General features: G+C 52.1%; 1 protein-coding gene across 12 annotated transcripts in view; it reads right to left on the bottom strand.

The window, feature by feature from the left end:
* Positions 1–1,474: 1,474 nt before the first annotated feature.
* Positions 1,475–25,672, bottom strand: part of LOC105477771 (intraflagellar transport 122) — a 97,314-nt gene continuing 73,116 nt past the window's right edge. For 6 of the 12 annotated variants that reach the window (XM_011734535.3, XM_011734532.2, XM_011734538.3 and 3 more), the window contains 12 exons: positions 21,912–22,078; positions 19,090–19,261; positions 17,536–17,638; positions 15,401–15,541; positions 14,199–14,296; positions 9,515–9,615; positions 7,408–7,573; positions 6,368–6,479; positions 4,376–4,501; positions 2,789–2,868; positions 2,243–2,407; positions 1,475–1,812 (listed from right to left, as the gene is read on the bottom strand). In XM_011734535.3, the coding sequence (XP_011732837.2) occupies positions 1,723–1,812; positions 2,243–2,407; positions 2,789–2,868; positions 4,376–4,501; positions 6,368–6,479; positions 7,408–7,573; positions 9,515–9,615; positions 14,199–14,296; positions 15,401–15,541; positions 17,536–17,638; positions 19,090–19,261; positions 21,912–22,078 (1,521 nt within the window). In that variant the 3' untranslated portion in view covers positions 1,475–1,722. The other 6 variants (XM_011734536.2, XM_011734533.2, XR_984936.2 and 3 more) reach the window with 5 other exon arrangements.

Raw genomic sequence — 25,672 nt, forward strand, 5'->3', positions numbered from 1 at the left:
CCGGGGCAGCAGAACCCAGCAGAGCACACTCATTTTTGTGTTCTTCGGCTGAGGGGCTGCATGCTAGAGTCTCGGCTGGAACCCTCCCCTGCCTCCAGCCAGGGACCATCTGATCTGTCACTGTGATTGACTGCTGGGTAGCTGGAGCTGTTTTCTCCCTCGCCTCTTTTTCCCAGCCATATGCAAATGATTTCAGTTCAAGTCATGCGCTAATGGAAATCCTAACACACTAATAAATGTTTAGTGGGAGAATGCATGCATGATGGTAAGTAATTAGACACTCGATGGAGGAGTTCTGTTGGCACAACTGTCTGGCTCCCTTCCTTTCTTTTCCTCCATCATCTCCAGAGAGATGCGGAGGGAGGCAGGGAGGAGGGGCGGTCTAGGGCGGGGCAGGGGCTCTGGGATGGGGCTCTATCTCTGACACTTCCCACTGGGGGCCTCTGTAGCCACTCTCCTTGGGGCCTCAGTGTCTGCGTCCCTGCAATGGGCACATTTGCGCTGCCCTGCCGCCTGCACAGGCGGGTTGTAAGGAATCAATACTGCAGCACAAGGGGAGGGCGCGTTTCAGCATGGCATGGCAGCCCATACCCTTTCTCCTGCCTGTGTCCGGCTGCTCTTGGGCTTTTCATGAAGTGCTGCATTGCCACCTCTGGCAGGTGGAGTGGGGGTGATAGGGGCAGGGCCTCGGGGCTGGACAAATTGTGGGCCGCCCCTCCCAGGGCTGGAGGCACCCCCGGGCCCTGGCAACCCCCTTCCCAGCCCCACTGGAAATCATAACCCTTCCTTCACAGGGCTGCTGAGAGGCTTGAGACAGCATGGAATGTGGCTGGTGCCAAAAACGTCCCCAATACATGTGAGTTCTCCTCAGCTTCTGTGTGCTGTTCCTTCCACGCCCTCAAGCTGTTGGACTGGACACCAGTGATGCCTGAGGGAAGGGACCTTGGCAGCATGGAATCTCAAACGGAAGCCCCCTGCTTCAGGAGCTGTTCCAAATGGAAGAGTCTCCACTGGGCTGGAGCTGCTCTGTGGGGCTGGGGAAGGTGGACGGAAGAGGGCAGCTCCACGGCCTGGACAGGAGCCTTGACTGGGCTACCAAACAGAAGGCTTTTTAAAAAAACTCCTGCCATCTTCTTTGGACCCAGGTATTTTTTCTTGTCAAGATGGATCCCCATTAAATCAAAATAAATAAACAACAAAAAAAAATCCCTGCTCCCCTACCCCTTTCCATATTGCCATTTTGATTAAATGTTAAGAGCACACAAATGTAATGTTCCTTTCAAATTAGAAACAGGTGCACTTTTGCATATGGAAATTAAGTTGCAGACAATAAGAAGATTTGCTAAAATGTAGACGGTGATGAAAATAAGGAGCCCTTTTGTTATTATTGAGGCAATCTGTTGGCAAAATGTACATGCTAACGGTCTGACAGATCGGCGGACTCCAGCAGGCTGCCACGAACAACTCGGAGCCGTTCTGAAAGTAACAGATTTTTTTCCTTAGAAAATATATGTACATTCTCTTCCTCATCTCCTGGTGCTATTTACAAGGCATGAAATGCCATAAATAGGAATTCTGTGGTTACACAAGGCCCGCCCCCCAAAAAAACACAAACTTCATCTGGGCAAGAAACACATTCTGACAGTTTAACTCTTTATTCTCCTTCACAGCCCAGCAGACCTCAAGGCGGGCAGAGGGTGCAGGCCATCCCCAGGATGCTGGTCATGGGCCAGGATCGTCCTTGCACCTGCGGCAGTAGGGGCAGCAGCCATGCTGAAGCACCAGCAACTCATAGTCCTCAGAGTGGAACATCTGAGGGAAGACAGCCATAAGCCCAGGCTGAGGCCCTAGTGCTTATCAGCCCTACGCCTGGGGCCGGGACACACTGCCTCTCAAGGGGAGGGGGCTTGGCAGTGGTCAGGGCGGGACACAGACCTGCAGCACCTTTGTTTGAGGGCTGGAAGGGAAGATGGGAGGGGGCTGTGGGGTTCCTTGTTTTCTGAGTGAAGGTCAAAAGCACATCACACTTGCTGGTCCTCCTGATCTGGGGAGGGTGTGGACAGCGCAGGGTCTGGTGAAGCACATGGAATGCAAGTAGGGGCAGAGGACAGCCAAGCCTCTGTCCCAACTTGGAGCCATGGACGTGCCCCTCCTCCAAGGGGCCAGACCTCCCAGAGGGACATTTGGGCAAGGGAAAAGTGGCCAAGAGAAGCACACGTGAGCTGCTGGGGGGGCCACCTACCTGGAAGCAGGAGGGGCACATGGTAATGGAGGCATCAGGTAGTAATGAGCGGAAGTATTGCCATCTCAGGGGCGGGGGCCAGCGCTTGACGAGGACATCCCGGCGGCTCATGGAGCGCAGCACTAGCCGGCTTACCACTACTGGCACGAATTCTGAGCCACCTTGCTGCAGGGTGGGTGGGAAGGAGGCACAGTGTCCTCACTCAGCCACAGTGACACATCTGTGTGGATTATGATCCTGGAATCTTTGGCAGTGGCGAGAGAGGACCTGCTTCCTAAACCCGGGTGACCCCAACAGTGACAAGCTCCTCCCACCAGAGCTGAAGCTGCCTCCCTGTCCACAGACCTGTGCCCCTGGCCATGGTCCTTTGGGGGCAGCCATGGCTCCCATGCCCCACAGGAAAGGGTCCTGCCCCTCCCTCATGCCACCACATCTGGAAGTTCTGGCCAATCCTCCTCCACTACTGTGCTAGCTGAGGGTCCCCATGTGCACAGGAGAAGGGATAGAGGATGCCCTCCTTCAGGTCACCCAGAGAGGCACCCTCACCTCAAAGCTCAGCTTAGCTGTGAATGGGTCCTCATCTCCCATGGAGTCCTTGGTCTCCACTAGCCGCAGAATCTGGGAGCCTGGAGGGGTCTAGTCAAGGATGGAATCAGAAGCAGAGATGGAGACAGACCTTAGCCTCCACCCTACACCTGTGTGAAGACTCAAGAGCAGCCAGGCCAATGGAACAGTTTTCCAGGTGGAGGAACAGAGGGGGCTTAGGCCAAGAAGGCGGAGAGAAGGGACTCTGCTGGCTCTGCTGCCCTCACCCGTTCCCCTGGCAGACCACACACACCATGGCTCCCAGGGCCAGTGGGAAGCACATGAGGGCCCGGTGAGCTGCTGTGGATGGGCACGGAGGGAATAGGCCCAGGGATCCTGGAGAAACATTCCGTAGCTGCTGGGGGTCTGTGGGCACTTGTGATGGAGCAGACAGGGGTAAGAGCCCCTACTGACTCCAGGGCAGGTCAGACTCACCTGGAGGTCCCTGGAAACCGCCCCTCACCCACAGTGGTGGAGCTGGTGACAGAGGCCAGCAGGGGTCCTGCAGAGAGGCCCAGGACATGAAGACTGCTGGTGTCAAGTTGGAGTGGGCACAGCACCCACCTGCCAGCACCATAGCATGTATCATCTGTGGCACCTGAGGGAGCCTGGGTGGCATAGATGGGTCCGTGTTTCCTTCAGTAAGCAGCTCTCTGAGCTTCCCTCCTCCTAGTGTGGCCCCTGGGGGTGGCAGCACCTGGGAGCCGCAGGAAAGGCAGGCTCACAGCCCCCAGACCTGCAGACTCGGCCAGTGCAAGGAAGCGAGGCCCCAGGCCATGCGTGTGCTGTTCCCTGCCAGAAGACCCTCCCATGTCCAGCCTGCAAGTGTGGACTGGCCTGGACAACTGCCCTGGCGCATCCTCCTGGCCAAAGGGGCAGGCTGAGCTGTGCCCCGGGGCTTTCACTGCCACAGCTGAGAGGAAAGCTGGCTGTTTCTGGGGGCTATGAGGCTGAGGGGATATGGGGCTGGCACTGCTCCTGACATCTCTGTGTTATGGGGGCACCGCGGTGCTGCCAAAGAATGAAGCTCCCCAGAGGACAGTGCGGCCAAGAGAGGCAGAGCCAGCCTGTGACAGACCAGACTAAGCGCTGGGCCAGGGAGCTTCCTCTCCTGCTCAGGGCTTCCTTGTACACCCTTCGCTTGTTCGGCCTGTCTGACACTTTTGGACTCTGTCACTTGCGTGCAAAAGGGACCTGAGGGGAAGAGCTAGGGGCCACCACCAACATCATGTCCCATGTTGGCTATGTAGGAGTTATGCACAGACAGAGGCACAGCCAGTGCCTTTTAAGGGGCAAGGGAGGGTGGGAGACCCACACGGGAACACCAAGGTGCCACTTGCCACTTTTGGGTCTTCAGGTCCTGGCCAGCTCTCTGCCCATCTCTGGTCCCTGTCTCTGTCCCATGTGGGCCTCTCCAATCTCTCTGGGGACACACAGCCAGGCTCAGCATGGCCTGCCATACCCTGGGACTGGGCTCTCCTGCATCCCGCCTGGCCCCAGACCCCTCACACAGCCGCATATACAGGCTCTGGCCAAGGGCATGGATACTGCTGTTTGCAATCTCTTGCTGTCTGTTGTCCTGCTTGGGTCTCGGCACCTCCAGGTCGATGAGGGAGATGGCTTCTTCATCAGTGATCCCTTCCTCCAGGTAGAACTCAACCAGGTGTAGCACGTCTGGAGGGCATAGAGAAAGGGCTGAGGGGGCTGAGGGCTTTGCAAGGGACTTGTCGCCAGGCAGGTGGGGTGACCACAGAGTTCCTTCTCAACCCACTGGCAGCTTCACCAAAAGCAAGAAGAGGCAGCAGGGGCAGTCTGTGTGTGTGTGCAGGGGCAGTCTGTGTGTGTGTGCAGGAGCAGTCTGTGTGTGTGCAGGGGCAGTCTGTGTGTGTGTGCAGGGGCAGTCTGTGTGTGTGTGCAGGGGCAGTCTGTGTGTGTGCAGGGGCAGTCTGTGTGTGTGTGTGCAAGGGCAGTCTGTGTGTGCAGGGGCAGTCTGTGTGTGTGTGTGCAGGGGCAGTCTGTGTGTGTGTGTGCAGGGGCAGTCTGTGTGTGTGTGTGCAGGGGCAGTCTGTGTGTGTGCAGGAGCAGTGTGTGTGTGTGCAGGGGCAGTCTGTGTGTGTGTGCAGGGGCAGTCTGTGTGTGTGTGCAGGGGCAGTCTGTGCGTGTGTGCAGGGGCCGTCTATGTGTGCAGGGGCAGTCTGTGTGTGTGCAGGGGCAGTCTGTGTGTGTGTGCAGGGGCAGTCTGTGTGTGTGCAGGGGCAGTCTGTGTGTGTGTGCAGGGGCAGTCTGTGTGTGTGTGCAGGGGCAGTCTGTGCGTGTGTGCAGGGGCCATGTGTGCAGGGGCAGTCTGTGTGTGTGCAGGGGCAGTCTGTGTGTGTGTGCAGGGGCAGTCTGTGTGTGTGTGCAGGAGCAGTCTGTGTGTGTGCAGGGGCAGTCTGTGTGTGTGTGTGCAGGGGCAGTCTGTGTGTGTGTGCAGGAGCAGTCTGTGTGTGTGTGCAGGGGCAGTCTGTGAGTGTGCAGGGGCAGTCTGTGTGTGTGTGTGCAGGGGCAGTCTGTGTGTGTGTGCAAGGGCAGTCTGTGTGTGTGTGTGCAGGGGCAGTCTGTGTGTGTGCAGGAGCAGTCTGTGTGTGTGCAGGGGCAGTCTGTGTGTATGTGCAGGGGCAGTCTGTGTGTGCAGGGGCAGTCTGTGTGTGTGTGTGCAGGGGCAGTCTGTGTGTGTGTGCAGGAGCAGTCTGTGTGTGTGTGCAGGGGCAGTCTGTGAGTGTGCAGGGGCAGTCTGTGTGTGTGTGTGCAGGGGCAGTCTGTGTGTGTGTGCAAGGGCAGTCTGTGTGTGTGTGTGCAGGGGCAGTCTGTGTGTGTGTGCAGGAGCAGTCTGTGTGTGTGTGTGCAGGGGCAGTCTGTGAGTGTGCAGGGGCAGTCTGTGTGTGTGTGTGCAGGGGCAGTCTGTGTGTGTGTGTGCAGGGGCAGTCTGTGTGTGTGTGCAGGGGCAGTCTGTGTGTGTGCAGGGGCAGTCTGTGTGTGTGTGCAGGGGCAGTCTGTGTGTGTGTGCAGGGGCCGTTTGTGTGTGTGTGTGTGTGTGTGCAGGGGCCGTCTGTGTGTGTGTGTGTGTGCAGGGGCCGTCTCTGTGTGTGTGTGTGTGTGTGTGTGTGTGTGCATGGGCAGTCGTGTGTGTGTGGCCTCTGCTCAGCTCCTGGGAAGGGACTTCTGATCCTCTATCAACATCAAAGGAGCTACCTATCTCAGCCTCCCAGTCCAAATGAAGAGCCATCGGACTCTCTTCCTGGGGCATTTGGTTATGTACAGCACTGTGCCAGGTTCCCAGAGTGGGTGCTTCAGCTTTGGGCAGCAGTGGGTCCTATCTGTGGGAACACCGACAGTGACTCCTTGTGTCAGGCAGGTGGGTGTCAGAGTGTCCTCATTTCATAAACAGGGACATTCAGAGGCCTTTGGCCATTGCCCAATGTCCTGAGGCCAGAGAGCAGTGGAGTGAGCGTAGTGGTCCACAGGCTGTCCTGCCCACATGCTCAGGATGCAGGGACTCACCGTAGGAAGAGGCGGAGAAGATGAAGGGCTGGCGGCAGTTGATGCAGACGTTGCCCAGGTTGTTGAGCAGCGGGTTGTTGGTGGAGCAGCGGTAGCACAAGGGCACCAGCTCCTACAAAACAGCCACGGACTCCCGAGGGGCCAGGCACGTGTCCTCCTCCCCCTGGACTCTCGTTTCGGGCCCCTGGGGCCTGGCGGCAAGAAGAAAGGCCACCTGGGTGGGCAGGCAGGGAAGGGGCGCCGGGCCCAGGGGCTCCATGCCATGGGGAAGCAGGATAAAAGGCCTGCCGAAACACCCAAGCCCTGTCACTTGGGGCCCTGTGCCCAAGACACCTGCACAGGCAGTGCTCAACGGCACTGTTCCCCTGGCAGGAATGACAGTGGCCGCTGCCACCATTAGCCAGCCATTTACCATGCTCTAGGCACCGTGTGGAGCGCGTGGCCTGTGCTGGCTCATTTAGCTTCACAACTACCTGTGGGAAAGGGGGAACCCGAGGCGCAGAAAGATGGAGACAGAGCTAGGAGAGGGTGGAGCCAGGATGTGAACCCAGGTCTGTTTGATGCAAGTCCTTGCTCTGAGCTTGAGGGAGGAGGTGTGAAAGAAGGAAATTGGCTGGGTTGAAGGAATGTGCGCTGGGAGTGTGGGGTAGATTTGCTGGAGAAACACAGCCTGGTTCCAGAAAGGGCAGAGGTTTCTAGAGTGAGGGTCAGCTCTGGAGCCAGGCCTGGGGTAAAGGCAGAGCCACCTGGGCACAGAGGTGTGGGGCTTGCCTAAGGGAGGGCAAGGAGCAAGGGAGACCGGGCTGAGGGCTGGGGCTGGGGTTGGGGACTGTGAGCTGGCACCGGGGGGACTGCGGGGAGAACAGGGGGTGGACAGGGAAGCACAGGGGAGCTGGCATGGCCAGGCCTGAGCAGGGGGCACAGAGCCTAGAGGGAGCTACAGCTGTCTCTCTTCAAACGGAACCCAGGCCAGGCAAGAAGGCATGAGATGGCCTCAGGGGAGAGGAGAAGCTGTCTGCCCAAGGGTGCTGCGTCCTCACCTCACTGTCATGGAAGGGCTTGGCGCGGATGGTCAGGGTACCCAGCTCAATGGACTTTTGGAATCTGGCAGGGATGTACAGGCCACGCAGCTTGTCATAGGCATGCCGGGCCAGCCTGTAGGCACCGAGGGCCTTGCTCTGCTTGGCCAAGGTGAAGAGTATTTTCCTGCCGTGAACAGGGTTAAGGACAGCAGGGGCAACACCAGGCCTAGGAGCTGGCACTGCCTATCCTTGAAGTGAGCCCCGGGCTGGAACACAGCTCGTGCTGGTGCCGGGAGGGCAGAGGAAGGATTGTGGGAAGGCTCCGTGCGCTTGTGAGAGGTGAGTGTACTTCTCGGATGGCAAGGCCCAGGAATTTTTTCAGATATAAAAACAGCATAGTTTCCATTAATACTTTAACCTTGCTTAGCATCTCTGGGCCTGCTGATGGCTCATCTTGCACCCTGACTAGGCCAAAATGGCTGTTTCTGCCTCACCAAACCTGCCAGCCAGGCCCTCCTAGGACGCCTGGCACGAAGGGTGCTCTGCTCTCGCCCTGCCAGGTGAGGCCTGGTCAAGACTCCCTGGGGAGCTACCCTCAGCCCTGCTCTGAGGCCCCTGGGTGTACCCCACTCTGCCTGCATGCCCTTCCCCAAGGGCCTGGTGGGCACTTTCTGAGCGGCAGCCTCACCTGTACTCTGGGGCCCCCTTGGAGCTCCTCAGCCAGAGGCTGATGAGCCTTTGTGCTCTCCTCTCAGGTCACCTCCGATGTTGGCTGCTCCCAGGCCCTCCTGCCCTTCCTCCCACCTTCCTCCCAGTATTCCTGCTCCTGCCCTCTGCAGCGCAGCCCCGTCCACTTCAGCAGTTTTGTGGAGAGTTTCCTTCTGTGTCTCCGGCATGACTCCTCAAAGTCAGGGACTGTCAGGAGCCATTAAGGCTCGGGGCAGGAGTCCCATCAAGCTGTTGACTCAAACAGAACTTGCTGCAAAGGATGAGTACAGGTGCTCAGCCCACACAGGCATAGCCCTGACTGCTCCTTTGGGGAAAGACGGAGATGCATGCAGCAGAGGTCTGACCCCAGGAAGGCACCCCTTGATTTGGGGTCGTTTCCCCTGAAATATAAATAATGGGCCTGGAATCCTCTAGCAAGGCCAATTCTTACAACAAAGAGCTCTGCGTCTTTTCCAGTGGAGTGCGTTTTCCTTACAGAGGGAAGGTGGTGCTAGGGCTGGGAAGGAGCTGAGAGTACAGTGAGATTTAGAAAAGAACAGGGACAATTATGTCTCATGACATCCAAGACTTTAAAAATCTGGATCCAATGATCCAGTACGTGGCTGCACAGGCCCTTCAGGCACCTGCTCTGCTTATTGGCACCACTGTGGCCCTCAGTGTCTACAGAAGGAGAGGAAAACCCAAAGGTATGCCCTCAGGCCTTGGGTCCTGCTGCCTCTCCGGCCCCTCCCACCCAGGGCCCCCTCACACCCTCCCACATGCCTTGCTTGCCTCTCCACATGCTGGGTCCTCCCCTGGAACATCCACTTTGCCATCTTCCCTGGCTGCCTCAACTTGCATGATGGACATCACCTCCTCCAGGTAAACTTCCCTGACCGTGGCCCTGACCTCAGCCTCATTCCACCCTCAGACACAGCAAACATCCACCAAAGCAGGCCCTAACTTGTGACCTCCCTCTTTGATGGCAGCTTTGTCACCCGGTGCCTGGCCCAGGGCTTGGGGACATAGCAGGTGCTATGTATACCTTGGCTAAACAAACACTCCCTCCTTCCCAGTCTGGGGAAGTGCCCAAGGTTCCAAGCCTGAAGGCCTGATGCTTCTTCCATTTCAGTCACATTTTCATCTGTGGGTTCTAGGAGAAATTGGGACAGTGTGTTGGCCAGAGACCTATTGCTGGGCTCAGCTCAGAGAGCCCTGAAAACGTATCTTCTCTTGGCCTGGGCCCCTGGGCCTCCCTGCTGAGCCTCTACAGCCAAACAGCAGCGGGAGGGTGAGTTCTGTCTCTTCCCTGAGGGCTGCTGAGAGAGGAAGGTTCTGCCAGGAAAGTGCTCTGGAAGGAATTTCTTGGGGCCATTAGACAAGAACTGGGACGGGGGAGGGGTAAGAGAAAGGATACACTTTAGAGATGCCCAAGGGGGTGTCCTTGGGCAGGCTGTGCAGCAGGAACCTGGAGATGTTGAAAAGAGTTTCAGGACGATGGACACTGAATGGATCCTCCTGCAGTGAGAGAAAAGTAAACAGGGATTGAGTTCCTCAACTGAGCTGCTGCTGGGCCAGGCCAAAAGGTAGACACCAATAATTCTGAGTGACATCAACAAGAGCGGCTCTGATTATTGAGCACCCACTGTGTGCTGGGCACCATACAGTCACTGTCTCATCTGGTCTTTAACATAATAACCTTGTGGTATGCATTTTTATCCTCACAGTACTGATGAGGAAACCGACACCTAGATAGATAATTTGCCCAAGTCACCAACTAGAACAGAGCTGAGCTCCTATTCAAACCCAGGTCTGATTCCAAAGCCCAAGAATGTCTTTCTTCCAAGCTGTACTGCCTCTGGAGTTGGTAATGACTCCGTTTCTCTGAACTACTCAAGTTGTCTCCAATTAGGTCTAAAAGAGAAGACCTATGCAACTTAGGACATAACCACTGATTCATATAAGCCTGTCTTTCAACAGGACATTTAGCCCTCTCCAGCATGAACCCACATGCCTCTTCTGTGCTTTCCAACAGCAGCTTGACTGATGTGCCACCAAATGAGCACACATGCGGAGTTCCTCAACTGCTGACCCACTTCCCTGGCTCCTGGCATAGGCACTAACAGGAGGCAGTTAGCACACATTAGTGGAATGATTGGTCTTCGTACCTAGAGGCTGCCAGAAGCTCAGAAGACAAATAGGGAATTTTCTATGTGAGGGTCTATAAAAGGTCAAGAATACCTTATTTTGAAGGCATCTGGCACACTGTACATAAACTGAGATTACCCATTTCTAATAAAGCTTTAAATGGTGAGGATTAAAGCAGGCCAGCCACTCCTTTTTCTTGTGAGCACTGAAGAAGGGTCTTGTGACGCCCTACTCATCACTGAGCCACCAAAGCTTAACCCCTAATTGGTCTAAACTCCTGAGGACTCACTTTGCTCTACACTTCTTCAGTTCAGAGCTTAGCATTTTCTATTTAATTCACACTTAAATTTCTATAGCTTTTGTTAGCTCCAAGAACTCAAGAAAACCTGAGACCACATCCTTTCCAGGGTAAGAACAAGATGAAGTCTGTCTCTGCTTCTACTGCACTAGGTAGGGAAGCTAAGTAACGTACCAGGAACAATAGGTAGGAGGGGAGTCCTTTCCTCTGGGAAAGAAGCCATGTATCCAGGAAGGACCTGAACTTCCCTTTCCAGTCTTGCCCTGAATCAATGCTGCTCTCCTGGGCCCTGGATGTTGAACCACAAACTACCACTCACCTCCAGGCCTTTGCACAGGCTGTGACTTTTGCCACAAACACCTTTCCTCCTCCTCCTCTGCTTCACTTGCCCCATTTTTACTTTTCTCCCGCCTTCTGGCTGAGGGGCCACCTCCTCCAGGAAGTCTCTTCACAGGCCTCTAAACTTTACCCCTGAGGGATTGTCCTGTTTGCTAGACTGGGACTGACTGCAGGGACAATGTTTTGTTCACCACTGTGTCACCAGGTCTTATCACAGGGTCTATCACACAGTAGGCATTTGTTGAACGAAGGAATGGCCCAATTAAGAAGATTCAGCTAGGATAAGAGCCAGGGCCCCAGCTGGTCTGAAGCCCCTTAGCTCCTAGTCCCATGTAGGTCCTGTGTGTATTAGCAGAGCTCAGTTGTTAGAGACAGGAGCCCTCAGCCCCATGCCCCAGGTGAGGAAGAGGACAGGGAGCAGCAGGAGAAAAGTCTAAGGGAAGGAGCTGAGAGCCAGGTTCCGGAGTGGCTTGGGCAAACTGAGGCTGAGCTGGGCCCTGACTTCCAGCCCAAGTTGAGTCTGGGCTTCTTTTGTGGTAGTTTCTCTCCAGGTGAGCACCTGATAGAGATGAGGGACCCTAGGGGGTCTTGTTTCAGGAAAGGCAAAGACTGTAAGGGAAGATGAGGTCCCTTGAGACCACTGACCCTGCTGTGGGAAGAGATGTGACACTAGACTGACGGTTGGCCTGCACAGAGCCTGTCAGGAGTCCTTCTAGCCAGACTTTCCCAAGAAGCAAAAAATGTGCTGAGAGGTCAGCACAGATTAGAGGGAAAGAAGTGCCCAAGGTGGAAGGCAGGGCATTTGAGAGGTCAAAGAACTGTGGAAAGGCTGGGCGTGGTGGCTCATGCCTGTAATAATCCCAGTGCTCTGGGAGGCTCAGGCAGGAGGATCACTTGAGTCCAGCAGTTTGAGGCTGCCATGAGCTATGATCATGCCACTGCATCCCACCTTGGGCGACAGAGACCTCATCTCTGAAAAAAGAGAAATGCCAGATGCCCAGCCGCAGGGTGCAGGCCAGGGAAAGCTGGTGTGAAGCCTTGCCTGCAGCAGCAGTAAGGATAGCTGCCACCTAGGGTCACTCCATGCTGGGTACTCTTCCAATATTAACTCATCTAATCCTCACAACAATCCCATCATGTAGATACTGCTGTTATCACCATTTTATAGAGAAGGAAGTGAAGGCCAGAGAAGGTAAATAACATGGTGTCATTTGTGTGTGAGGACTCTCAAGTTTACCCACTAGACCAACATACTAGCCTGCTTTCTCTAAAGGGAGAGAGGGAGGGAAAGGCTAGGAACACAGGCTCCAGTGCCAGCCTATTGAGACTCATATATTGGCTCTGGAATTTGCTGTTTGATAGTAGAATACATTCCTAAATGTGTTTATGTTATACATCATTTCAATGGGCATTTCTCACTTTATGTTTTTTCGCTAATGAGTTATTACTTGCTGTTTGTTTTAGACTATGGAAGTGATGTTAGACAAAAAACAAATTCAAGCAATTTTCTAAATTGAGTTCAAAATGGGTCATAAAGCAACAGACACAACTCGTAACATCGACAACGCATTTGGCCCAGGGACTGCTAATGAACGTATAGTGCAATGGTGGTTCAAGAAGTTTTGCAAAGGAGATGAGAGCCTCGAAGATGTGTAGCGTAGTGGCCGGCCATTAGAAGTTGACAACAACCGAGAGCAATCATCGAAGCTGATCCTCTCACAACTACAGGAGAAGTTGCCGAAGAACTCAATGTCAACCATTCTACGGTTGTTTGGCATTTGAAGCAAATTGGAAAGGTGAAAAAGCTCGATAAGTGGGTGCCTCATGAGTAGATCGAAAATGAAAATATAGTCATTTTGAAGTATTGTCTTCTCTTATTCTATGCAACAACAACAAAACATTTCTCAATCAGATGTGATGTGTGACAAAAAGCGGACTTTATATGACAACCAGTGATGACCAGCTCCAAGGCTAGACTGAGAAAAAGCTCCAAAGCAGTTCCCAAAGCCAGACTTGCACCAAGAAAGGCCATGGTCACTGTTTGGCGGTCTGCTGCCGGTCTGATCCACTACAGCTTTCTGATGCTGGTGAAACGATTACATTTGAGAAGTATGCTCAGCAAATGGAGGAGATGCACTGAAAACTGCAACACCTGCAGCCAGCACTGGTTAACAGAAAGGGCCCAATTCTTCTTCACCCACCTGACTGCACGTCACACAACCAATGCTTCAGAAGTTGAATGAATTGGGATACAAAATTTTGCCTCATCCGCCATATTCACTTGATCTCTTGCCAACCAACTACCACTTCTTCAAGCATCTCAACAACTTTTTGCAGGGAAAACGCTTCCACAACCAGCAGGATGCAGAAAATGCTTTCCAAGAGTTCATTGAATCCCAAAGTATGGATTTTTACACTACAGAAATAAACTTATTTCTCATTGGCAAAAATGTGTTGATCATTATGGTTCCTATTTTGATTAATAAAGATGTGTTTGAGCCTAGTTATAATGATTTAAAATTCAGTCTGAAACTGCAATTACTTTTGCACCAACCTAATAACCTGTGAGACTCCTCTGTCTAGGGCTTCATTATCATCTGTAAAATGGGGGTGACAGTCCTTCCCTCAAAGTGTGGTTGAAAGGAGGAAATGACTTGATACAATGAAGCCCTCAGTACATTGCCTACTAGGTACTAAGTGCTCAACATCTGTTGGGTGATTGAGGAGATACAGTGGATGAAGAGGCTGTTGACAACCCATCACCTGTTCTTCATTGCCACCAGACAGATTTAAAATGGCTTTCTCAAAGGAATCAGAGAGTGACTAAAAAGAACTATTTGGGTTTCTGGAGACCAAGCCAACACTCTGGTTTCACAGAGAAGGAAACTGAGGGACAGAGAGGGAAAGTGAACTGCTGAAGAACACACAAGTCACTGACAGGGCCAGCCAGGGAGGGAATTCGAGCCTTTGGTTAACCTGGGTCTTCGCCCTACTGCAGGAGAGGGCCTCATGGAACTCCCGCCCCCCCCGCTGGTTAATGCAGAGTTTCCCCGAGTCATTAAAGCCTGCACTGAGGAACTAGCAAGGACCATACCAGCTCTGGATTACAATTCAGCAGCCCACTGCGTGATACATGGCAAACAAATAGTCAAACAAGGAAAATCAAACTTTTTCTCCCCAGCGGAGACCAAGATTCCTCAGCAGTTCACTGTGACCAGTGGGTTACATTCCATCCAGTCTGCTGCTCTTTAGACATGCCCGGGACCCCTAGCACAGCAGACGGTACCCTCAGGCGCTGGCGACCCAGCCACCTTACCGTGTGGCGATGGATGGCATGGTAGCCATGGTACAGCTCTGCCAAACGCTGGAAGTGGTGGAACTTGCCAAGCATCATGTCCTTCTGGGCAGGATCTGCTGTGTGCAGCGGGTGGGAGGGGAAACATATCAAACAGTGTCTGTGGCTGCCAACTGGCCCCAGGAGGAGGGGCCAGGCAACAGTACTTTTGCCAGCATCAGTTCTCCCACCACACAGTGTCTGTGCCAGGGTGAGGGACAAAGTGTAGTGAGGGGAAAGGTACTCTGCTTAGGAGTAGGGCCAGTCCAGGACAGTGAAGTCTTAGGTGGGCAGGGCATAAGGCCAGGGAGTTTGAAGATATTTTTTCCAGATCTCTCACTGCACCCTCCCAGGTTATTCCCCTCAGGGAGCGACAGCTGCAGCAAGACCCCAGATGTGTCAGAAAAGCCTGCTGGGACAAGGGCAGGCAGACACCAACTGTATTCATGCTTATCTTATGCCTCTTCCCTCTGCTGCTCCTATCAGAAGCATAAGGCACTGGCCAGAACACAAAAATGTGACCTTACACCTGGGCTTGACAATTTTCAAACTGTAAGCATGACTCTGTGAGGCTCCCAGCAACCAAAGGGACCAGGACAAGGGACTCCCACAGGACAGATGGGCATGCAGAGCTCAGGAAGGATTGTGACTTGTTACAAGTCACCTGCAGCCTCCATTCCAGTGTTTTTCCCACCCCTGCATGTGGCCTTTTCCAGTGGAAAAGAACATCTTTCTCTTCCACTTCCAGGGCTCCTTCAGTACATCGTGGGAAGTCTTGTGAAAGAAAGCAATATTGAAACTGTTTTTCTGGCTGGGATGAGTAAGAATCTGGAGTGCGTTATTGTAAAGTCATCTCTTGTTCATCTTCTCATTTAATTAAAAAAATTTAAAACCCAGTGCTCACCCAGGTCCAGCTATGGGCTCCCAGGTAGCAGGGGAGAGATATGCTCTGAATTAGCAATGCAGGGCTGGACCTGCCAACCGTAACCCCAGGACGGTCCTCATACCATTCTGATGGGCAAACTGGAAAAAGATGACACACCAGATTACGCCACTGCAAGGCAGGCTTATGGATAATACACCCAATAAACAAGCCCAGAGCTTTAATTAAAATGTCCCAGCTCTTCTGATGTTTATCAGAAGTGGGGCTTGGGAAAACAGTGGTCTGGCTGATGTTTACGCACCTTGAGCTATATCGAGGCATTGCATGGACAGCATCCAGTAATAATAGGCAGCATCATTAAACCTGCTCTCTGCCACGGCATTGTTTGTGAGTTGCTCCAGCACCTGGACCGCTTCTCTCTGTCGCCCGGCCTTGTGGAATGCTGTAGGAGCGGTGGAGGGAGGAAAAAAGCACATGCAATTTAGGAAGTCACTCAGGAGGCAGGATGGAGCTCTGTGGGGCTCGCACAGGGCTGTTTTGGAAGTAGGACACTCATTGGAGCATCTGCAGTGCTTCGTTGCTGGGATGGAGCTTCTCTAAATAACCAAGGCTACATCCTGGAAAAAGTACAGTGAGACAAATTCCTTTTTGGCTGGGAAAAGGCGACCGACTTTGAAAAGCATGGCAGAAAGGAAAAACTGGAGGGGCCAAATTCCAGGGCAAAGTCTAAGAGTGAAACTTGCTCATCTTCAGTGAGGTTCTGCCCCCTGCTCATTCCAGGGCAAAGTTTTGTGACTCCTAAGGTGATACAAACAGGACCTGCCACTTTACTGCACTTGGAGGTTTGCAAAATGCTTTTGTTGCTAATCACCTCACTGGATCCTCACCACAGACTTATGAAGAAGGAAAATTATCCCCCTTTTTATGAGCAATGAAATGGACTTTGCAAGATGGAGGTAAAGCGTCACACCCAAGGTCCCAGAACCAAGCCCAACTCTTCAGTTTGTCTTCAAATGACTGCTTTTCAGTGACCACTTTGAAGGATCTACCTCAGTTCTCACAACCATTTGTGAAAACAAGCAAAAAAACTCTCAATCATTCCTACACTGTTTAACATAGATATTTTCTGAGTACCTACTACGTGGCCAGCCCCTTGAGATGTTGGTGGCTGATAGTGAAGCACTTGTAGCCATGACACTTGCCATATGTGGGCATTCAAATGATCCTAATCCTCTGCCTTCAGAGAAGGAGAAGGTCTGGCCTTTGTTCCATTCTCATATACAATCTCTTGTCTGAGTACCAAGTTACTATGGTGATGGATTCTTGGAAGGGCAGACACAGACAGATGGATAGGTTGATGTGTTTTGCCCAAACATGCAGATACTTCAGCAACTGGATGCTCTGGAAATGCTGAAGCAGCAGAGAATGCGCTATCCTTCAATGAGGGCTTTCGGTTGAGAGCTCCAACAGGGAGACATTTGTTCTGCAATGTGTCCGGAGGTGGCAACGGTTACCATATAGAAGTGTAAATCAGATGCTATGGAACATGAAACACCTAACTTCAATTAGAAGGCTAAACAGGCAGCAAAACAGAAAAATCAGGTTCCCCAGTCAGAGAGGTACTGGTCCAATTCTGGCTCTCCTGCTGACTAGATTTGTGACTTGGCATGGCACATTTAGCCTCTTCATCCTTGCACAGCTGTTGGCAATATTCAAGGTTACATAGGTTAAGTGCTCAGCCAGGGCCTGACACAGAGAGGGAAGTCAACTTAAAAAAAATATGATTAATAACATCAGCGAAAGTTCTATACTTGCTTTGGCTCCAACTTCAGATGCCGTTGTATGTTTTGTGCAGCCCATTTTACCAACAGAAATCTTGAGGAGCAGAAGTCACCCATTTATCTGAGCCAGAAATAGAAGCTGAGTTTCTATTCTCAGTAGAGGTGAGACCATGCCTCACACTGTGTGGCAGTCCTCCCTTATTGTCCTCATGGCACCCTGGCTCACATTACCTCCCTGCCACTTCCTAGCTATGAAACTTCAGGCAAATTTCTTCACCTCTTTACCCTTCAGTTTTCTCATCTGCAAAATGGGAATCATAATGATGGTAGCTATACCATAGGGCTGTTGTGAGGATTAAATGAGAAGATACATTGCAGTGCACAGCACTTTGCTCAGTAACCACAGAGGCTTGGAGAGGAGGCAGCACCTCTTAAGGGCCTGTAGCAAGTGAGTGTGGCCCAGGAGGGTGTGACTCCAAAGCCAATGGTCTTTCCATGCTCCATAGTCTTTCACCACCAAACAATCACATCCCCAGGATGAAGTCATCTATCTTGGGACCTACAGATGGGAAGGGCTTGGTAGCCTTCCTGAAATGTATGTCTTGGCAGTGACTTCTCCTGCTCCTTCTAGAAGGTGACAGTCTGTGTTGCCTACCTTTCTGGGCTTCCTCAAAGCGATCGTTCTCTGCTAGCCACTGAGCATACGGCACGTAGATGTCATCCTTAAACTCAGGATGCTTCTCACCCAAAGCAAAGGCCTGGGGGAAGGAGCAAATGAAGTCTTAATAAAACTGCCCCTGCAGCCCCCATGAAAACACTGCACTTGGCTGAATTCATTAGGGATGTCATATTTTGCCAGCCTGACGACTCAGAGAGGGAGAGTGCCTCCCCCAAAAACTACCCACAGAAACGCAAAAACAAATCAGCTCTTCGAAAACAAAAGGCAATTAACAGCAATATGCAAGCGACTGGATTCAGTAACAACACAGTCTGTTTCTGGACCACAGAAGCGGCACAGAATCGGAAACATTTTATTTTGAGGGTTTGCGTGGGCTCCTGTAGTGCTGCAAACAGATTTCTTTTAATTGCAGGCGATACCTAAGGAAACAGAATTGACATTATCATCATTACCACTTCTTATCAGTTGTCAAAGATGACTGTGGGCCTTGAGCTGTATGGACCCACTGACTACTTCTCACCTAAGCCCCAGAATCACCTGTCAGGCCAGGAGAACTGGACATGAGCCATGGGGAGAAAGTCTGCCTGATGCACAGCGAGGTCTGAGTCATTCTAAGATGCTCTAATCTATGCTGCTTGAGAAATCTAATAAATTTCTCTTGAGAAGCCACCATTGCCTCTGTCCCTAGCCCCACCTTTTCTCATGAGTGACCTCAACACCTCACCAAATGGAGCCATCCAGAGAGCAGACAACAGTCAGATGGCTCCTCTCAGTGAAGGCTTTGCTTTCACTCTAAAATGGACCATGACGGGTGGGTGGGTGAGTCGGGGGAGGATCTTGGCACAGCTCCTAATCCTCTCGGGGATGGATTTCTCTGAAGGGCGCAGGGAGCCGGTGAGCTGGAGGGTGGGGGTTGGCCACAGAAGGGGCAGCATTAGCTGCTTCTGCCAGCCATGGCCACTTTTCTCACTGGCCTGGCTAATTCTTTACAGCCCCCAACACCAGAGAGAGAAGCAGTGGTTGTGGGGTGGGGGCAGAGAAGGGAGGGAAAAAACTGGCCCCTGAAATGACTCTCGCAGTCTGGATCTGGAAAGCACAGATGGTGCTTTCTGCCAAAATGTTACCCAGCAGGTTTTAAATGTCACGCAGGTGCATCTTCACATCAGCCACGTGTCTGAGCCTGTGGTGCTGGTCAGAGGGAGCTCAGCCCAATGGCAGGCACTGGAGCTGTCGTGTTCACACTCACATCCCCGGTGCCTGTCACCACCCTGGCACAGAGCTGGCTGTCAGTAACGATTTTCTCAATGACTGAATGAACGGACAAGTGGAAAGGCGCTCCACTTCGAGGTTAAGTTGCTCAGAGAATTCGAGGTTCAGAGAATTCGAGGTTAAGTTGCCTGACTGCCAGCCCAATGTTCCTTTCATCATGAGGGCAACTTCTCTCCATCTGAACCCCAAAGGGCCCCTGTACCCACCCGTGTCCCAGGGCTCAGGTGGGGCCCCAGCCCACGAGGCCTGCTTTCCCCTCACCTCATCCCAGCGCTGGGTCTCCACGTGCAGCTGCACCAGGGACTTGAGGTCACCCATCTTCAGGTAGGTCTCGGCAGCATAGCCAGGGCTGTCCAGCTTCTTGAGGTAGGTAGCACACAGCAGCAGCGGCTCGCGCTCAGCCTTGTCCAGCTTGCGGGCGATGTCGATCAACCTGGAGAGGAAAGGGGCAGGTAGGAGGGGGGGCTCTGGGTCTTGTCAAGGGCAGGCCGTATGTCCATTCATCCTGCAGTCCCCAATGTTGATACCGTGCCATGGCCCCTGCGAGCTGCTCAGTGGTTAGTTATTAAATGCATGAATACACACTCCAGAAACATCACCAGGGACCGGGAGAGGTGGCCTTTACAGGATCCCATCAGCCACCTCGTGTATCTTTCTCGGAAGTCACTGAGCTATCCAGCAGGGCATAGAAACAATTATCTCCTAATCCCCTACCAGTACCCAGATAATGCCATGAGCTTTCCCATGCATGAAATCAGAATCTTCACCACCCTAAGAGGTGGGCACTATTATTTCCATCTCTCAGATGAGAATAAAGTCTGGGGGGAAGGTGAAGCACCCAGCCCAAGACTCAGCAGCCAGGAAGTAGCCCAGCGCTCTTTCCACCACAGGTGCAGGAATTCTCACAGAAAAGTGGAGGCCAAGGCATAAGAATACCTCATTGACTGCCCTCTAAAGGAAGAGGTGAGTATGGGGTCTGCTCGGAGCTCTGGACAAAGGCCTGCAGGAAGTCTTCCCTGTCCTCCTGGCCAAGGTGCTGACCAAAGGGAGGAGCCGCAGGGACCCACTGGCTCACCACTGCTTCCCCGTGGTGAGCGGCCCTCCCATTGCTCATGGGGACATGACGCCTGGATAGAATGTGCTTGTTCTCTCTGGTCAGGCTGGAATTTGGAGTCAAACTAACTCTCCCAGGAGAAAGGGTTCTACCCAGGCTAGTCTTGGTGAGAAAGGAAAGAGAAGCAGCTGTAACGAATCCCTGTCTCAGAGACAGGCAAGGCACGGAGGCCTGTCAGTCTACACTTAGAATAATAATGGCATCTAAAAATAACACTGCTCAGCAGAAAAAGGACACATTTTTAGGGAAAGGTGGCATAGACAGACCTTAAAGCCTTAGAAACCTTCCCACCCATCACACCCAATGTCCCTAGAGGAAAGGCACCTTTTATAGCCGCATCTGGAAAGCGAACAGAACATGCTTAATGTGTTTCTTGAATTACTCAAGTACCCTCAGAGTAACCTGACACATAGCACTTACAAATGAAAGTGACATGAAAAGCCAGACGAGAGAACAGGGGACCCTAAATCTGCCTGGCCCTCTTCTATATGAACCCCTTCACTTAAAGAAAAATGTGGGGAACAAAATCTGTGCCTCTGTCTTAAAAAAATTACTATTGGACAAGAAAATGGGGTGGTAGGACATCCACCAAGGTCCCTTTGTAAGGGGCCAACACACCAATTATTAATATATGGCAGCACTCAAGGAAATAATTTAATCATTAACCAGCCTCCTCCATATCCCCAAATCCTGGCTGGGCCACTGCTACCTGTAGACCACAGTGTTGTTTCCTGAAGAGTCAACAGCCTTTAGGAACCAGCCTAAGCCACCCTCAGGAGCTTGTCCCATCATGTCCTCTGCCTGCCACAGCAGCACGTGCATGTGTGTGTGCACGTGTGTGAGCCTGAAGCTCACTGACTGGAAAGACAAAGCCTTCCCCCTGAAGGTCTAGTGCACTGAGTCCCAAGGCTGAATCCATCCTGTCTCAGTGCTGCCCCACCCCAACCTCCTCCTCTCCCTGTTGTCCACCTTGACGAATGGTGTAACCCACCAGCAGCCACAGAGCAAAGCTAGCCTGACACTCACCCCTGCCCCACCACCCTGGGATGGGTCACTTGGTTCTAACTCTGCTACTTCTCTTTCATGCCCTCAGCTACCAAGTTCCCTCCTGCTCTACTGCACTAGCCAGTTATCTGGTCTCCATTCTACCTGCCTGCCTGGGGGATGTCTGACTGTACAACCCTGACCGTAGGTGGTCACTCACTATCGGCAAATCTAAGCACCTCCGTTTGGCATCAGGGGCCCTTCCAGTGTGGCCAGCCCACTTCCCCCAACCCACAGCCCACGTCCTTCACCCTCCCATTCCCACACGTCTTTTACTCCAACCAGAGCCGACTCGCTGTGTTCCTGCTGTACTTCCTGCCTGCATTTCCTTTCCCCCCATCTCTATTTACCTCTTGGAATTCTTCAAGGTCCCCTCATGCAAAGAGTGTCTCCTAAGAGAAGACATCCATGGTTCCTCCCATAAGAATTCTTCCCTGGAACTTGTTTTGTTTTTGTTCCTACCATTACACATGTAGTTGGAATTGACATCGGCCAGATTAGAGGCTAAAGCTCAGCTCTACAACTTTCCAGCTATCTGGACTTTGGGAATAACTTGTCCCTTTAGCTTCTGTTTCATCATCTGCAAAGTGGGTGAGGAGACACCAGCCCTGATGGCATGGGTGGAAAACCTAATGCCTGGAAGATTAGCACAGTGTCTGGGTTGTAGTGAGCATTCAGCAAATGGCAGCTGTGATGTCCTGGTGTCTCCTCTTCCCTGGTCCCCACCATCCCTTCCCCTAGTGACTCCACAAGCTCCTGGAAGGCAGCTACTGCCTTGTGCAATCTCTGTGTCTCCTGAAGAAGCTAGCCACTATCATATTAGCTTTAGATAATTAGAGAAGCACTATTTGTTCCCTTGACAGTCAAGAGGTGACATGTGATGACATGCTGCCAAATGCTTCTCGGGGCAGGGACCAAAACCTACATGTCAACCCAGCCATGGTCACCACAGATCTCGATGGCCTTGACGTGCTCTCCTGCTGAGATGTACATCTCCACGGCGGCTTTGGGCTCCTTGATATTTCTGGCCCAGTCAGCCTGTTTGGTGATTAGCATCTTTGTTTCTTTGGGGTCTCCAGATCCAAGGAAATCCTGAGGAAGCACAACAAACAAAAACACTCTGGATCAGAACTTCCTGTGCCAGCGTTACATCAGGCTTTTCTAGCAGCAAGGGCAGGCTCCACATGGCTGAAGCAGGCAACCAGGAGGCAGGCAGGGCCCGTTCCTGAGGGGCTGAGTAGGGGGGGTCCCAGGTCTCGGGAAGAGTGATCTCAGGCTGCCCTGCAGGTGTTCCTGGGGGATCCTGGGACAGCGTCAAGGACACTGGCCCCCAGTGCTTCCTTCCCATCTCACAAATGGGCATTTGTTCATCGGCTAAACAACACTTTCTAGACTATTTGGGGCCCTGCACATGAAGTCTGCAGGCTCGGGGGTTCATGATCAGGCTGTCTCTCTCTCACGTAGTTTGGTAAATACATGATTATTCCTAAACAGCAATGAGACAACCTGGTGCACAATTCCAAATATCGAGACCTGTCATCTTTATTCAGATCGTATGGGTGACACCACATGCTTCAGAGTGGGCTGAGCATGGGTTCCCCTAAACTTACACAAACAAAATGACTTACAGTTTGCCGGCCCTCCATGCCCTCTCTGAATCACCAGCAAACACTCTGTGCCCCGAACTAGGGAATCATTGCATGGTCTTTGCCCCAGTTACTTGCCTGGGACAGATAATAAGCAAACCTCTCTCTGGTTAGCTGCTTCTCAGCTGAATGGTTAGGGATCCTGTCCTGAGGTCAGGTCTGCAGGTGTGAGGACCTGATCCGACAGTGGGACAGCAGGAGACCATGGGGGGATCTGAGGCAGGGAAGGTGCTCAGGAGAGGACCTGAGAAGGAAGAGACGACTGTGGTCCTGGAGGCTCAGGGGTCAGGCCTAGAGCCTGTGTTCCTTTGGCCTCAGCAGCGGCCCTCTGAAGCGGTATGCCCAGCTTCTCTGGGCTGGCCATAGAATGTGTGAAAAACAGCCCCAGAACATTACCTCTTTTCACGGTAGTTACCCAAAATACACATGTGGGAGTTTGCCAGAGTCGAGGCAGCTTTTAAAGGTGGAGCTTTTCAAAAAGGGAAACTGGGAGCCCTTAGAGCCCAGGTCTATGTTACTGGTAAGAAGTGGTTTGTCTTAGGAATAATGTACCCTGCAGAGAGTGCTTTGTGTCAGCCTCACTGAGAATTAAAAAAGCACTCCTTTCCCCATGATTAACGCTCATGTGTCAGGAAAGTGCAGTCAATGTATGCTAAAAATCCACTTGAACAATTAGCTCGCTTTTTTTCATTTGCTTTCAGGGTAATTGTGCTTTCAGGGTATTAGGTCGGCCTAATATATGATACATTTTAAGAAGGGGAGGAAAGAGCATTGTATACCCTGATGCTGGGATCCAATAGAAGACAGACCTCCTGGCTGGCCTTTGGTTTTCCCAGGAGCTGACAAAGGGAAGGGGCTTGGAAAGCAGCCACTGTCCCCGCCTAGTTTGGGCCTTTACAGACACACCTCTCCTTTTGGTAGCTGCTATGGCGCGGATTCTGTACGCTAGCACGAAGCTGGAAACCCTGCCTACCTGGCTGGTGAAATGAGGGTGGCAGCTGGGGGAAACAGGCATCTTCAAAGGGACTTCAGTGAGTGCTCAGGGGACTAGGGGTGACTGCAGCAAGGGTGAGAGGCTGAGAGGAAGCCATAAGCCTAGGCCAGCTGGCCACTCAGGGAGCTGTGACTTCACTGAAGCTGGGTCTAAAAGCTTCCTTCAAGGCTCAGCAAACTGGGAATTCAAAGGCTTTTTGCTTTCCTAAAGCTAAGTTACACGTTATCTGGGGCCATGGCAAAGACTTGGCCCTGAAGTGGACAGAAAGAGGCTGTGCTGAGTGATGAATGAGACTAAACAGTGTTCTCATGCTTGGTGATTTTGATAAGAACATACTACATAAGAGTTAAGAGCATTATAATTCCCTTTATCACCATATAAACATGTCACTTATCCAGAAAGCATACAATTTATTTGTACGTGGGAATGTAATTTAAAAATTTTCTGAAAACCAGATTGAATCTTGGGAAGCAATTTTCAAGTAAACAAAAACATGCCATGTTAATCGGTACTAGATCTCCCCCACCCCCCACATAATGTGTATGTACACATTTCTCAAATTCAGACTACCAAGTGGGGGCAGGGCGGATTGAAATGGAACCAACTTCCTTGGAATAGTGATCAAAAACTAAAACCAAAAACAAGTCCCAGAGTATTTACCTTCATAGAGAGACGGAGCAGATGGAGTGTGTAAATGGGCTGCAGTTCTGGTGGGAGGCTGTGGGCACATGAAGTCCACCAGAGTGTAAGGAGGGGCCTCAGAGCAGGGGCAGGAGTGAGGCCAGCCAGGGAGAGAGGTGTGAAGATCCACTCTGTGGTCACGTGTGGCCCTCTCATCTTCCTAATCTTTCTACAGCTTGGCATTTCTAACGGGCTTTCCTATACATTATTCTGTGCAAATCTCAAGACTAAACTGAGCTGTGGCTATTACCATCTGAGAAGGGAAGGGAGGCTTGGCAAACTGAAGAGCCTTTCCCTAGGTCATCCCACAGAAAGAACCCGTACTCACACCAGCTCTGGGGCACCAAGGCCAGGCATTTTCTTATTTATTTATTTTTGACATGGGTCTTGCTCTGTTACGCAGGCTGGAGTGCAGTGGTGTGATCTTGGCTCACTGCAACTTCTACCTCTGGAGCTCAAACAATCTTTCCACCTTAGCCTCCCAGTAGCTGGGACTGCAGGCACTGGCTAATTTTTTGCACTTTTGGTAGAGACAGGGTTTCACCATTTTGCCCAGGCTGGTCTTGACCTCCTGAGCTCAAGCAATCCACCCACTTCAGCCTCCCAAAGTGCTAGTATTACAGGCTTGAGCCACCACGCCCAGTCTGACCAGGCATTTTCTACTGCAGCACAGCTGCCTCCTTGAGGAGGCTTCAGGGGTTCCTAAGCCTAAATTCTACCTCTAGGGTCTTGATCCCTGAAGGGTTCATCCTGAGTTAAAATTTTGTTATCCCCAGAAGCAGAGATGCACTGACTCTGGTGATCTCAGTATGAATGTGTTATGAAATCTTCTAGGTGTCTGTGGTGGGGCCTGGGGGAGGGTAGAGAAGGTGACGAGGAAAAGGCAGAGGGAGCCTGTACACTCTGGGTCTCAGGTACGGAGTGAATAAATCACTAAGGTGAAAAGACAGGCTGGGGCCCAGAAGCTCATCCACGTACTGATGAAAAGGTCCTGGGCAACATCACAGGCCACCAAACACACCTTCAGCCCCAGGGTCGAACAGGTGGTGGAACAGCACAGCCATCTTCAGGAATATAAAAGCAGAAAAATGTGGGGAAGATTTTCCATCTTGAACTTGTGAGCTGGAGAATTACCATTAGTAGCCCACTAATAGGTTGTGGCTGATGAGTCACTTCATAACACACTGAGAGCCACTTTTGACACTCCCGGAAAAGGCAGGTTAACAAAGCCCCTCTGTAGAAGGAAGACTGTAGTTGCTCAATGCACCCAAGCCTCTTTGAACTTTGCTTAGACTGAACTGCCAATGTCTTGGCTGGTCTGGGCTCCTTAGTGCAACTCCTTCCCACAGAAGCCATCAAGAGCCA

This window comes from Macaca nemestrina, chromosome 2 (genome assembly GCF_043159975.1).
Source record: "Macaca nemestrina isolate mMacNem1 chromosome 2, mMacNem.hap1, whole genome shotgun sequence".
Lineage (NCBI taxonomy): Eukaryota > Metazoa > Chordata > Mammalia > Primates > Cercopithecidae > Macaca > Macaca nemestrina.